This window comes from Podarcis liolepis (assembly GCF_965112155.1).
Source record: "Podarcis liolepis genome assembly, chromosome: 1".
Taxonomy (NCBI): domain Eukaryota; kingdom Metazoa; phylum Chordata; class Lepidosauria; order Squamata; family Lacertidae; genus Podarcis; species Podarcis liolepis.
Window position 1 is genome coordinate 120546521 of NC_139554.1, and position 15566 is coordinate 120562086.

At 42.2% G+C, this 15566-nt stretch overlaps 1 protein-coding gene across 4 annotated transcripts in view; it reads left to right on the forward strand.

The window, feature by feature from the left end:
• The first annotated feature begins 228 nt into the window (after positions 1–228).
• Positions 229–15566, forward strand: part of GLS (glutaminase) — a 74448-nt gene continuing 59110 nt past the window's right edge. The window contains exons 1-5 of one of the 4 annotated variants that reach the window (XM_083468662.1): positions 229–698; positions 9597–9693; positions 10216–10337; positions 10976–11105; positions 12358–12437. In XM_083468662.1, coding sequence (XP_083324788.1) covers positions 391–698; positions 9597–9693; positions 10216–10337; positions 10976–11105; positions 12358–12437 — 737 coding nt within the window. In that variant the 5' untranslated portion in view covers positions 229–390. The remainder of the gene's footprint in view (positions 699–9596; positions 9694–10215; positions 10338–10975; positions 11106–12357; positions 12438–15566) is intronic. The other 3 variants (XM_083468661.1, XM_083468660.1, XR_014517755.1) reach the window with 3 other exon arrangements.

Genomic DNA, 15566 nt, shown 5'->3' on the forward strand with positions numbered 1-15566 from the left:
CCCCGAAATCTCTGAGGGCTGGAAGAGTCGGCTGGAAGCAGCCTCGGAGTTGGCTCGACTTCGGCTATCTCGCCTCACAGCCCGCCGCTCCCTCCTTTCCCCTCCTCGCTCTGCAGGCCCAGCTCCAAGTGCGCCACATCTTCCAGCCTCCCCTTGAAGTGGGGAGGAGGAGGCGTCGGGCCTTGGGCCGCTTTCGGAGGATTGACGTGCAGCGGGCTGAGCCAATGACCTCCGACAGCGTCGGGCGGTGACGGCGGCCGCCGCCCAATCGGCGGCGCGCGCCCTGAGGCGGGCCCCGCCGGGGCGTGTGAGAGAAGCGGGGACGTCGGGTCGGCGGCTGGCTGAGGCACTTTCCTTCCCGCTCGGCAGCTGAAGGGAGAGAGAGAGAGGATGATGCGGCTCCGGAGCCCCGCGCTGCTGAGGGACCTGCTGAAGCTCAGCCAGAGCGGAGCGGCGGCCGTTGGCGGGCCTGGCTGCTGCCGCCGCCCGTTACTGAGGCGGCTCCATCCCGCCGCCGGTTGCCGCCTGCCTAGCGGCGCCGCCCGCTCCTTATGCACCCGCTCGGAGGGGATTCTGGACGAGCCGGGAAAGGGCCCTCCGGCGCCTCAGCAGCAGCAGCAGCAGCAGGCGGCGCCCTCGGCGGAGAAGCCCGGCGCCAACAACAGCCACGGCGCCGAAGCCGGCGGCATGGGCGACAAGTGAGTGCGGGTGGCGGAGAGGGGATGCCAGGCCACGCGGGGAGGAGGATGCCAACCGGCTGCAAGGGAGGTGCCTCGGTTTCCTCCCTGCCTTTGACACGTGACAGGGCGCCCGCCGCCTTGCACGTCAGCATGGGGCAGTCCCGTGTTCCCCCTCCCACGCACTTAGGATCTTCAAAAATAATAATAAGTTTTTATTTATATATTTCGGCCACGCGGGGAGGATGCTGCTGCTCGGCTTCCTCCTTGCCTTTGACACGTGACAGGACGCCCGCCGCCTTGCACGTCAGGATGGGGGCAGTCCTGCGTTTCTCTACCCACACATTTAGGATCTTTACCCCCCCCCCCCCGTTGAATAAGTTCTCATTTATGTATTTCCGGGAGGAGGGTGGGGGAAGAAGTTACAACAGCATTTTCCAATCTGCAATTATTTAACTTCGGGCTCTCCAGCCCTCCCCCCCTAAAAAATCCCTCCATGGTTTCCCTAATTTTCTAAATAGTGCTGCACGTTGTTATAGTTAACTCTATACCTTATCTTCATGGTGTTGTTATGTACTGAGTTAAAAAGGATCTAACCACTTAAGGTTCTTCAAACCTTCCAAAATTGGTACCTACAGGTTTTTCTAGGAGTGTGAGACCCAAGCTGAAGCATGTGTCCTTTTGCTTTGTGTGTATGGATAAGTTTAGTTTCCCCTGCCCTGGTCCATATTCCTCTTGACGTTTAGTTTCCCCACGGGAATTGGGAGCCACTCTCGCACTCCCTGGGTTTTGGGGCGTGCACTGCCCTGACCCAAGAGCTTGGTTTCGGAAAACTTCAAGTCATGTGGTTGGAAGATGCCTCTAAGCACCTGCTGGCTCCTCCTCATTGCTGAATAAAATTTTGGTGAGCGCTCCACTCATCTAAGGACTCCAAAGAAGTGGGGCCCCAAGCCAGGCACTCAGGTGGCTTCCTGTTAAGCTTGAAGTCTGGCACCTTTGATTTTAAACATTAGACACTGCTGCTGAGACTCTTGCATTGCAGGGGGTTGGGCTAGATGACCCCTCTGGGTCCCTTCCAAATCTGATTCTATGAATCCACATGAGAAATGCTGTTCATTTGTGGTAGCTGGTTGTGGCGTTAAAGCCTGTTAGCGACAGCCACAAGGTGACTGACAGCACAACCCTGTGCATGTTTACTTGGAAGTAAGCACCATTACATTTGGTGTAGCTTACTGTCTAAGAAGCGTGTTCAGGTTTGTAGCTATAGAAGCATGATCTACCATCTTCCCCTTTGAGAAAGGGTTGTAGCCTGGTGACAGATAACATACTTTACATGCAAAAAGTCCCAGGTTTCAATTTCTGTCATTTCTAGAGAGAGTTGCCAGAAACCCTGGAGGACCACAGTGTTGATGGTACTGAGCTAGATGAGCAGTGGCCTGGCTTTGGTGTAAGGCAGCTTCTTTTGTCATATGTTTACAAAATAATGGGAACTGCCGTTCTGCTGGGTGTGTTGGATGAAGGAATGTGTGTATAAAAGTGATTACTTATATGTAGCATTGGCAATGTATTATTCAGATTTGATCAGGCAGCGATTAGCGGTATTATACTGCTCCCTTCCCAATGCAAAGCTTTATCACTGTGCAGAATGGAAGAGTGGATGAATTCAGAGAAATTTGTCCCTGAAATGCTACACTGGCTGCTGTGTCATCCTTTACCCTTCTTGGATCAGTTTTCTTGACCCTTGCAAGTTCCCAGCATCAAGAACTGAATGTTACAGATAGTGTAAGATGAAACATTTATCTTTAACAATGAAACATCTGAGTTGTTGCATATAGCTTGTGAAGAATATTCTAGTTGAATTAGTCATCCCTTCAATGTTGGCAAAATAGATAAGTGGATACACATCTTAGAATGAATAGCATTGTTAGTCTTTAAGTGCCACAAAAGTTTTTTTATTTTCCTCTCTAGGAAGGCACTGTGATAAATAACTATTTTTTCAGTAAAGATAATGTTGGCTGCATGAAGAAATTGAATTATCAAGTTTGATGCAAATTTTCTCACTTCCCCTCCCTAGACCAGTGACAATTGGTCATACAGAATATTTTGTATTGGCTAGTATCTCAAGGTTGTAAGTAAAATAATTTAATTTTAAAAGCTGGTTTTGGTAGCACAAGTAGGCAGTGCTAGAGATCACCTTTAAAACTTTGGCCAAGATAGTGTGCAATATCTCTATCAGAACTAGCTACCGTTTGTTGTCATTTGCATCATTGGCTGGTATGTAGATGAAACTGCTTTGAGATTATAGCAGGCATGGGGCAGGATTAATGAAAAGATAATAAAATTTAAGTTTTATGTCCAGAGACTGCATTGGTTTCTGGAGCACACAAGGGTCAGTTATGGCTTTGAGGAAAGTATGCAAAACCAGAGATTTTGGTGCTTGCTCTTAACTTTAGTACTACAGTGCTAGTTGGGCAGCACATTTTACATATTTGCTGTGTATTATTGTCAAAAGTGAACAAAAGCTGCCTGCTATAAATAATTGTTACTCAGATTAAGGCTTACTGTTATCTCACACTGGGTAAAATATGTTCTCTTAGCTGAATAAATTTAAAGTAAAAAACTTTTTTGTCTTTTTTATTTCAATGAAATATAATTTTACATTCCCTTTAAAAAAGTGGATCAGAAGCTATTATAGTACTGTAGAGTAGTATGCAGTCTTTAGAACAGTCTCTGCCAAGCTGGTGCCCTCCTGCTGGCCTGGGCTCATGGTATAGTTGAAAACATCTGAAAGGCACCAGATTGGCAAAGACTGTTTTAAAACATTCATTGGTACCATTTTCTAAACTGCTCACTTTCATCTGGAATAACAATGGAAATATCAAGAAAAGTTCTGAGACTGAGGCCCACAATAGTTATGCATTGTTGTTTGTGTTTTCTCCCAACTCAAAACCAAAAGCAGCCTTGAAGTTATGAGGATGGGCATAGGAAGGGGCTGCTTATTTATCCCCAGCCCCTAGATATTTTCACTTTTGAATCCCACCATGAGAAAATATGCAGGTTGTATTTTTCCTTCTTCATGGAAAAGCAACTAGAGGGTGATTTTGAATGGGGAAATGGCTTGAGGGTAAAAAGTTAAAGTGCTTGTCCCTCCTATCACCATATAACTGTTGTCAACTATATACCTTGAAACCAGCAGGGGTCTATATGGAGCTTTTAGGGGTCAGGAAAATAATGTAAGCAGACAGTTGTATGGTGCCCATGGTTCAAGTTCATGCCACTACAGACCTGAAAGGATATGAGGCTATTTCCCTGCAGAAGCTAAGCTAGTTTAACTGGTTAGTGCCTGGATGGGATACTGCCTGGGAACCACACATACGTTGCCTTGTTTCATGATGAAAGAAAGACTCTCAGCAGGCATTCTGCAAAGACACCAGGTGCAACTTAAAAGGAATTAAGTAACACTAAAATCAATTAACTTCATTAGTTTTTGGATTTGTTGATGGTGGAATATAAATACTTTAGCATGGGATTTGTAGCTGAAATTTAAGTTGCTTTTGCAGTGAGAATTGTGTGGAGGTAAGAAGGGCTGTTTTCATTGACCCCAGGCCCAATAAACTGCATGTGTCGGAGAAAGTCTGGAAGTGAGCAGCCTGTTCTGCATGTGTTATTGCTAGTGAACACAGAGTTTTAAATAATGTGTAAGCCTGCATATATAGAGTAGGCTTCCCACCTCATACGTTCTCCTTCTACACATACAGCGTGATGGAATGGGAGAAGGAACCAGCTGTCTCTGCTGCAGCTTGCAGTTAGTGAGAAAAGTGCTTAGCCATGACTCCCAGTTCAGGCTACGTGCTAAGCCAAAGTTTAGCACAGTGTGACGCAGGAGCAAAAAGGACCCAGGAGGAGAAAAGCAGCTGCTATCATCTCTCTGGAAGCCTGCATGTGTGTGTGGTCTCAGTAAGTCATAGTTTGGCTTGGCATGTCATGCTCTTATCCACATCAGGTAACCAGTGAAGCTGTCAAATAGACTAAACCTGGTGAGATGCTTCCAGATACTATTTTGAATATTACGTCCATGCATTACAGTTAGCCCTTTGCATGCAGTTAATTGCATAACCACCTTAAAGTTTCTTGGCCACATTTCTTGTGTATGTGGACTGTCCCAGGTTAAAGTTCTCAAAGTTCTTAACCTAGCTCAAGGTTGTCATTTGAACTAGTCACATGCTTAACCCATAATCAGTGATAGTCCATAATTTGAAAAATAAGACTTCAGAGCCGTCTTGCCCCAAAATGGCAGCTAGATATCCCATTTGGTGACTGTAACCTTGGTTTAAGGAGCCATTTGGCATTTATCTTATATATTTGAGTTTCTAACAATGGCCAGGTTTGGGGCAGAATCCAGAATTACATCCAGAGTTTGAACCTGAGTCTTCAAGGGGAGTGTTGCCCCATCCAACACAGGTTGAATCCCTATTCCCTGATCCATAAATACTTTAGAAGTGTTTCCAGTAGCTAAAAGTAGCAAATTAGTGGTTGGGGTAGGAATTTTGACTACAGTGCATAGTTGCCATGAGCCTTTGACTTAACTTAGTGTGGTGTGGGAGTAAAAAACACCATGGAGGAATAAAGTGGTCATCAGCCTCTTTCTAGGAGCCCTCATGGTTCCAGTAAGACATAGAGCTAGTCCATTATAATAATGCCAAACTTTAGAATTTTAAAAAAATCTAAGTTTGTTTTTTTTAATACTGCATTCAATTGGCATTCATTATTTGTTACTGCCATCCATTTGTTGCTTCTAATCAGCTTATGAAACATATTTTTTTCTGTAGGAAAATAAAGCTGGAAAGTTTCCTGTACTGCATAATGTACTTTGTTTTTTACTTTCATTGGAAAATATTGTTATTGGAATACTTTTAACTATTTTCATAGGAACTCAATACATGTGCATTGTGTAAATGCAAAGAAAAAAATGCACTGCAAATTCTTAAACTACAAAATTTAGCATGCATTAAATATATAGATATTTCCTAAATATATTTAGCTTGAGAAGATATAATTACATACAGTGGAACCTTGGTTCTTGAACTTAATCCGTTCTGGGGGTCCGTTCGACTCCCGAAAGGTTTTCAGTATGCCTTTGTAATTGTTACCATTTCAGATTTGTTTGTTTCTTAAATGTTCATTTATAGAGTGCTACTTATGTGTCTGGTACTATATAAAAAAGCATGTTGTTTTAAAATGTAACTTTTTGTTACCAAATATGTTAAAGCGCTATCTAAAAGAGACTATACAGTGGTACCTTGGTTTACAACCATAATCCGTTCTGGAGGTCCGTTTGTAAACCAAAACAGGTTGCAACCCAAGGCGCGCTTTCATCAATGGGGCCTCCAAAAAATATTGTTTGTAATAAAAAAAAGGTTGTAATCCAAAAAAAGGTTGGAAACCGGGACACACACTTCCAGGTTTGATGTGTTTGTAATTCAAAACGTATGCAAACCAAGGTACCACTGTATTTGGGTGGGGAAGTTAGATCCCCAGGATAGGGAAATGACCAAAATCTGAAGAGTTACGGTAGCAGTTCTATATCAGGGCAGTCCAGAAACACGGTGTCTTAAGGAGAAGCTGAGGATAAGCATGGTGAGGCAGTCTGATAAGGTGTGGTCCAACACCAAGGTCATGAAGTAAAGCCGAGGGCAAACACAGCAGAGCAGTCCAAAGGTAGGCAGATTTTCAAGAGGCAGGGGTCTGTAGCACAGGGTCAGTCAGGGTAGGCAGCAGCTGCAACTTGTTAACTCAGTCTTCAACAGTCTCTGCTTTCATTTTTGAGGGGCCTGGTTCATATGGTCCTTGAGGCACACAGCCCCTTAGTGGCTGGCTGCTGGTGGCTGTACCATTGGAAGCCAGCATTCCCAGGGACTGGGAAGTAGTTTGACCTCCCCTCTTGATTCCACAAGTGAGAAAGTTGTCCCAGGTGTGTTGGCAAACTCACCCACAGCTTCAGATTGGTGTAAGGTCACTTCTCCAGAGATGTTTGTGGGTTTGTGCCTGTGTTAGCACTGGAGTCAGGAGGCCCCATTAAGTTTTTCAGCTTTATGTCATCAGGGTCCATCCGATGAGTCATCTCTGCTTAGTCATGGGTTAGACAGAACATAGACAGGATCTTTTTTACTTCTGTGAGATCCTTCATGGAAAAAAAGCCTAGCCACTCCTGCTTTATGCCATGCTTTTACATTAGAAGGCTTTATAATACCAGGTGGCGATCGTATTATATGCTCATTGGCGGAGTGTGCACAAATGCACCCCACCCTGTTATGCCATGCCCCCATTCTGCCCCCAGTCTGTCCTCTTTGGATCTAAAAAGACCTGTGCGTTGGCGATCACTTGTCAATTGGATGCGCCTAAAATGGTCGTCGCCTATATCCTTTTAAGATTCTGAAAAACAAACTGATTCTTATACAGAGAATCTGTCATGTCTTAAATTACATCTTTTCATTTATTTGCCTAATGAGAGCAACAAACTCATACATAGAAAACTATGTACAGTCGTACCTTGGAAGTCGAACAGAATCCATTCTGGAAGTCCGTTCGACTTCCAAAATGTTCGGAAACCAAAGTGCGGCTTCTGATTGGCTGCAGGAGGCTGTGGAAGCCCCTTTGGACGTTCGGCTACCAAAAATAGTTCGCAAACCAGAACAGTCACTTTGCTGTGTTCGGGAACCAAAACTTTTGGGGACTAAGCTGTAGTACAAAACATAGAAGTTTATAGGTTACGTAGTTAGTGCATATAAAATGAAAGAAGTATGTGACTTGACTGAGTATGTGATTGCACTGAATGACATTTTGGAAGAAAGAGACTACTGTTCTCATTATAGTTTTGACTATTAAAAAGAATGAGGCTTTTTCCTGCTTCACTCTAAGAATGCCCTTGTGGGAAGTAATCTGGAGATTGGAAAATATGCAAAGGAAAAAGTAATTTAACTGAATTGCACATTTCTAAAAATGTAATTAGTAACATAATCAGCTAAGACTGAGTAATTTGATTGGTTTAGTACCCATTCCAAACTTGTGGAATCGAAAATGAAATTTGTGATTTTCATTTTCAGCTGATTATAACACACGATAAAATGAATACAGTTGTCATTATTCCCTGCCTCCCCCCATAAAATCTAAAAAGTAGAATGGAAGTTTATACTGTTAAAAGACTTAGACGTATCCTGGTAAAAAAACGTCCACACAACATTTTGAATGTGCTATGATACTTGATAATATAGTGACACTCCCACCAATGAGAAATTTCTTTTAGCTGCTGCGGGAGGAGTCTGTTGTATCCAGTTGAGTCTCCTCACTGTTGAAAGACCGTGATCTACCATGACTTTGTGAGCTAAAAGGTGGAAGGTGGTATTTTTGCAAGTCCCCCCACCCTTTCCTGCACCCCCATATGCTAACTGCCAGGCTATTACGAAAAGTCTCTCAACCCTCTGGACCAGATTGGAAGGGTAGCGGGAGCTACTGAGGGACCCAACAAAAAGTGGCCTCTATCCTTTTAGCTAATGGAAGCCTCCGCTGGATCAAAAAACTGTGGAAAGGGACATGATTGGGTGCTACCAACACTGTTTAAAAGTACCGTGGCATTTTCTTTCCCCGCGCCCCTTGACTTGTTTACCAAACATAAATCAAACATACTTGATCAGTCCAGAATTGGTTTTAGGATAATGACTAGGTCACTAACATTTCCATTTTGCAAATGGAGAACTGAGATTCAGTAACAGGTTTCAAATTCACTGTATGGTCTTGTACCAAGCATTTGAAGGGCAGCACCATGTTTGCAACACAGTGACTCTTAACGCGTTTTGCCTTCAAATTAGTTTTCTATGCATTTTTCAGGTTTAAACTTTGCAGATAAGAAACATTCACTTGCTTATAGTAAAGATAACTGTGACAATACCATGCCCACTTTATATCTTAGCTCTTTTTGGCATATGCTGAATATGTGTTTTTCTAAGTATTTAATGATGCTAAAACACTGCTCTTAGGTTGAACAAACATTATATAACAGTATTGACCTGGGAAATAGGGGGAGAAAAAGCTTATACTGCAGTTTAACTGATAAGCTTTGTACAATAATAGTCCATTTAAGGTATTTTCTGTATGAAAATTGAACGTTTGCCATGTTTGTTTTCTCGGCTGGGTTACTTTCAAAGCTAAATATTGGGCTAGTCTGCTTGATTTAACTGCAACAGCTGTGAATGATATGCAGTCTATATACTTTTTCAAAAACATAATATTTCACAAAACTAATGCTTAATATTTTGAATTTTGAACACTAGCATTCTTAACATACTATAATCAAAGTATGTGCATATTTTAGGAGACTTGTACATGCCACACGAAACATAAAGCTTACAATAAACATTAATGGGTTACACTTATTTACAGTTTCATAATGTGTTTTACCATAGCCCTTCTGCACTAGGGAAATATCTGAATACCTAGTTCTGTTCCACACATTGTTTTAAGTTTTTCATAGTTAAAGAATCTATTATTATGGGAGAAAGTATGCATTATATTCAGCTATACTTTATAGCTTTCTGACATGTACATTTTCTTAGCTTGAAATCATACTTTTCTACCTTAGGATCCTTTGGGAGGAAGGGTGGAATAGATATTTAATATATAAGTAATACTGTAAAATGTAAATGAACTAAGCAGCAGAAGTTGCTTATGAAAGCAGTAAAATGCCTGTTTCTAGTTAGATATGATAGCTTAATAAAATTGTCAGTCAAATGTTTGTGTTAGCAGGTGGGCATATAATTGCCCAAATAGTGGTCAGATGTGTTTCAGTGGTGAAATGATAAGAGTATCAGTGGCCTAGAATTTTGTTGTTGTTTCTCACCCTTTCCATGTATTGTCTCTTCTCAGTAAGATAAAGCAAGGTCTTTTGCCTAGTTTGGAGGATTTGCTGTTCTATACTATTGCAGAAGGGCAAGAAAAAATACCAGTTCACAAATTCATCACGGTAAGCTTTTTTGTTTTGTTTTAAATAAACTATATGGTAAATAGTACAGTTTAATACTTTTTTGGTAACTTTTGAAAAGCAGTGCATGGCTCAAGGTTGCTAAAGGTCAATTTTATTCTTCATTACATTTCTACCTCACCTTTCCTTCAGGGAGCTGATGGCGACAAATATGATGTACCCCTCCTCATTTTATCCTCACAACAACTCAGTGTGTTGATAGGATGGTTATTAAAGATGAACATTCCATACATTTAACTCTCTAAATATGTCCGTCTATGATATAATCTACTTACTCTTGTAGTAAAACTGAGGGTACACTGTTATAAATCTTCTAAATGTGTTTATGGCAAGCTATTGAAAAACAGAAGTACCGGTACTCTGAATGTGTCTGTCAGCTGTCAATTGCATTGTGTTGGAAAATGAGATCAGATGGTGCTTGATACCAGGATAGCATATTATCTGAGTCAATTTTTAGAACAGGAAATATTTCTAATGTTCTACTCCTTTACTCCTTTTTTACAGGCCCTGAAATCAACAGGTTTACGTACATCTGACCCAAGACTGAAAGAATGCATGGATATGCTAAGATTGACTCTTCAAACAACATCAGATGGTGTCATGCTCGATAAAGATCTCTTTAAAAAGTAAATATCTATTTATTTATTAATCTAAAACAAAAACTTAAAATTTGCCACATTCAGCTTATTGATATGAATATAATGTGATGGGAGGGGGGGAACTTGAGTGAGGCAAACTAACAATATTCCTAGAAAAACAGTTTGGCAAAATTTGCTTCATTTTGCTGGCAGTGTAGTGGAAATATATGCTGAAGAATGAAAAGATTTTAAAACATTTGTACCATAATGTTACCTTATTAACATATAACCTTTGTCCCTTGGCCAAGCTATTAGGGCCACTCCTGCTTGATTACAATTAACATGTCACAATTTTTAAAATGTAATGGCGGCTACAGGAATGTGGACTGATCAGGTCTGTAAAGAGAGCACTTAATGTTCCCCACCCCTGCAGCACAGTCCTGATGATCTCACCTCAAAGCATCTAGTTCTGGGAGGGGAGCTTCCATAATTTAATAACTATAAATATTTAGACATTTGAACTCTTACTTGGCATGTAATGGAAAAACACTATGCTGTCTAGTTACCACTAAGCCCTTGCTTTTGCTCTAGCATGTATGAGTGAGCTTACTTCGGCCTTCACGTGTACTGTATGATAATGAACATAATTGAGATTTTCACTCATATTTTTTTTTCATGTTTCATAGGTGTGTCCAAAGCAATATTGTCTTGCTTACTCAGGCTTTCAGACGAAAGTTTGTCATTCCAGATTTTGTGTCATTTACTTCTCACATTGATGAACTGTATGAAAATGCTAAAACACAATCTGGAGGAACGGTAAGCGTTCATATGAAATATTTGTTGTGTTAGTATGTTTTCATGTACTTTTAAGAAAAAAACCCTCCTTATTCCGCAGTTGGGCAATACTTTTATTAGGACCAACCAAAAAGTCACAAAAATGTGACAAGCTTCTGAGTTTCCCAGAGCTCTTCTGGTGAGTTTCACAAAGCATGGAGGGCAAGCTGGAAAACATTTTGCCTGATGAAGAACTCTAGAGAATGCAAAAGCTTGTTGCGTTTTGTGACTAGTATAGATATTTTGGTCCTAATAAAGAGATTGCCCAGCTGGGGTCCTCCCCCTTATGCTCTTTCTGTGCCTTGAAGAATACTTTGAGTAAAGAGTGGCCACTGGAATTCATGATTTCAGAATCAGTGCAAGATGTGAATTCCTTGTTTCTTTTCAGTTTTAGATATTTTTTGTTGTCTTTCTTCATTTAGAAGTATATTTGCTACTACTTCCAAATTAAAACACAAGATGCTGTAAAAATAGCAGTGATACAAAAAAACAAAAAACAAAACACCCAAGCAGCAGAAAATCATTTAACAGTTTGTCATGGGCTCCAGGCCAATGGTATTTGTAAGCAACTTTTGTTGGTTTGGCACAATAATTGATGGATACATTATTTTGGCCTGTGGTAAACATGCGAGGGAAGGGATTGTATAGGGACGCGGGTGGTGCTGTGGGTTAAACAACAGAGCCTAGGACTTGCTGATCAGAAGGTCGGCGGTTCGAATCCCCACGACGGGGTGAGCTCCCGTTGCTCGGTCCCTGCTCCTGCCAACCTAGCAGTTTGAAAGCACGTCAAAGTGCAAGTAGATCAATAGGTACCGCTCTGGTGGGAAGGTAAACGGCGTTTCCGTGCGCTGCTCTGGTTTGTCTGGTTTGTTAGTCCTGCTTGCCACATGACTCGGAAGCTGTACGCCGGCTCCCTCGGCCAATAAAGCGAGATGAGCGCCGCAATCCCAGAGTCAGCCACGACTGGACCTAATGGTCAGGGGTCCCTTTACCTTTACCCTTAAACATGTTAATTCAAGTAAGCTCCTGTCAAAGGCTGTGTGATTAAACACCCTTGAAAGTTTGTTATCAAAGAACCTTCACTGTACACTTGTGGTTTGGGGCAGTTTGTGTTTGAACTTAGTTTTATTTATCTCTCTAGCATTTTTTTCTTAGTTGTACTTTTCCTCCAAGACACTTGTAGTAATGCAGTGTGATATTCTGAAATTGACATTATTAATCTCATTTTGGATAGGTTGCTGACTATATTCCACAACTGGCTAAATTCAGTCCTGACTTGTGGGCAGTTTCTGTTTGTACAGTTGATGGACAGAGGTAAGGTACAATTCTTAAATATCTTAACTGTCCCAATTTCAGCTATAGGTGATAGAAGCAGTACGCTAACTTTGAGGAAATACCATATTTTTCGCCCTATAGGACACACTTTCCCCCCTCCAAAAATGAAGGGGAAATGTGTGTGCGTCCTATGGGGTGAATGCAGGCTTTTGCTGAAGCCTGGAGAGCGAGAGGGGTCGGTGTGCACCGACCCCTCTCGCTCTCCAGGCTCCAGGAAGCTATCTGCAAGCCTTGGGAGCTCTGCGGGAGTCCCCGTCGGGCTCCCAAGGCTTGCAGATAGCAGCCTTCAAACCTGACCTGGTTTGGAGGCTGGCAGTGGGGAAAGCAGCATTTTCCCCACCACCAGCCCCACAAGCTCGGGGGACAGCGGGGAGGCGGAGTGCGCCTTCCCGCTGTTCCCTGACCGCTGAGCCACGCGCCCCGGGCTTTGGGAAGATATCTGCTAGCCTGGGGAGACTGGCGCGACTTCCTGCCGGGCTCCCTAGGCTTGCGGATAGCAGCCTGTTCTGGGGGCTAGGGTCGGGGGAAGCTCGGGCTTCCCCCGCCCCAGCCCTGCACCTGGGGGAAAAATATATATTTTTTTCTTTATCCCCCCCCCCATAGGGTGCGCCCTATGGGCCGGTGCGCCCTATGGGGCGAAAAATACGGTAAATTTGCATCGAGGCAATTCTGCAAAATCCATGGTGTGTATTCTTTATCGCACTAGCTGTAGGGTTTGCTTTTTTATTTATGTTCTGTTCAGTACACTCTCATATTCAGTATAGATCTAGGGTGACATTTCTTTAAACAATGGCTTAGCGCAAATGAACAAATGAGCAGGATTTTGGAGAGAAGATTTTGGCTGATAAGTGATGGTTTGGGCTTGCATTGTGTCTAAACCTGGGCTTGCAATTTGTATCAAGAAGACAAACCACAAGTAGCAAGCAAGAACAATCGTTGGTTACAGCTCATGGCTTGTCTGGACTGATGTTTGCTTAGCATGATTTGGCTTAGCATTCTGTGTGATCTGGTTTCTAGTTTCTTCCTAATATATAGAAGAATTTTTGGTAGTCATATCAGTAGCAGTTTGCCTAAGCACTTTTCTGAGAATATTTCTGAAGTAGTGTTAAGACTTTGCAGGTTTGCTCAGTTTGAGGGTGGGTAGTTATCCAGATTATCTATACCAGGGGTAGGCAACCTAAGGCCCATGGGCCACAAGCGGCCCACAGGGGTTGTTTAACTGGCCCACGAGCTGCCCCCAAACTGAGCTGCCCGCTTAGCGAGTCCCCGTGCGGTGCCGGAAATAGCGTCTGTGCATGCTCAGATGCCAAAAATTGTGTCTGTGCAGATGCAGATGTCAAAAATCGTGTCTGCACAGACACCAGAAATTGTGTCGATACAGACACCAGAAGTCGCAGCCACGCCTGCTCAGAGCCCACGGAGGGATCTCTGCTGGAGTGAACCGACCAAGGCAAGGTAAACCTTGCCAACCCCTGATCTATACAGTAATGCTACTTCATAGCTAGCCTCTAATTAAGGTGAGATCCTTGACTATTAAAACCAATGAGAGATGTGACTTTGGTAGGTTGTGGCTTGTACAATTGAAACTAATTTATATATTTAGAATTTATTCTACACCATTTTGGTGTATGTGTTCTGGTTACGAGATTTTTATGCAAGTCTTTTTGAAAGTAATGAGGAAATTGCCTGTTTCTCTGATCCAAGCCAACAAGTTAGAAATCTACAAACAATGAAAATACCGAGGTCTTGACGCATTTTAAGTGTAACACTTCCTCTGAGGATGTGTTGAGAATCAGATAAAGCAAGAGTTGAACTAAAATGATATACTTAGTTTTGATTTTGGTTTCATTTTCATTACTATATATCAGATTTTTAACAGTTGTCTCACATTTGTTTTTAATCTTTTAATTAAAATACTGGACACACAGCACTTCTCACAGGGAAGTGCAGGAAGCCCCAAATAGTTGTTTTTCTGGCTAGAGGCCAGGCCATAGGATCTAATTGAGGGAAAGGTTTCCAGCCTTCAGAGCTCAGTTTCCTGAGTTAGTCCACAAAAATGAAGCTTAGTAAATCTCTCTGGCATGACTAAATAAAAGCTCAGTTCGCTTCCAGGTGTGTGTCTGGGGGGGAGCTAATCATTGGACTACAACTACCAGCAACATTGGCTATGCTGGCTGAGGCTGATGGAAGTTAAAATCCAACAACATGTGGCGGTCCACTGGTTAACCACCTCTGCTTTATGTGCCCTGGCCCCTGCAGATGTTATTTATTTATTTCTTGATTTTTTACACTGATTGTTAAAAAAGACACACCCTCAGAACAGTTTACAAAAAAGATGAAATAAATCAGCAAGAAACTTGCATTAAGTTAAAATATCAATAGAGTCAAACAGATGAAAACTTGCATCAACACCTTATTATGATTCTCATTGTTAAAGATTTCATACTCCCCCTCTCTACTCTTGCATTGTAGCTCTTCATCTGATGCTGTTTCATCAAAGTCTGTAAACTATGGTTTGCGCTCATCTTTTAAGCCTGAACAGGAAACTGCTGAGGGCAAGGTTAAACTATGGCTTGTCTTTGGAAGAAATGCCTGTGCAATTTATAACCTTCCTGTTTACGTGCCCTGCCACATATTGTAGCTGCTGTATTTTTGCAGGATTTTCCTTAGAGATGTGGAATAAACAGACATATAGTCCCCCACCCACAACCACAGAAACACAAACACTCTTCTTCTCCCCTCACCCTTGATGTGTGAGAATGGGAAAGTTAAAACCTCCCCTTCCCCTCAGCCCAATTGTAGTCAATACTGTATTGTAGCCAATACTGTTTTCTTAGAGGTTCCAGGGGGAGCCAGTTATTCATGCTTCATTATTATTGTTGCAACACTTAAAGAACTGTACGGTTGAATATTTTAACTGGCAATTTTTGCGTATATATTTTAATTGTTTACCTTTCCCACCCAAACAAACTAGGATAGTAGTGAAATAATGATGATGATAATAATAATAATAAACCTATATTCCAGCCTGATGCATCATATAAACGGAACAAAAATAATAGTACCCGCTTCAAAAGTCCCTTTCCCCAGGATTATAGCTATTTCTCA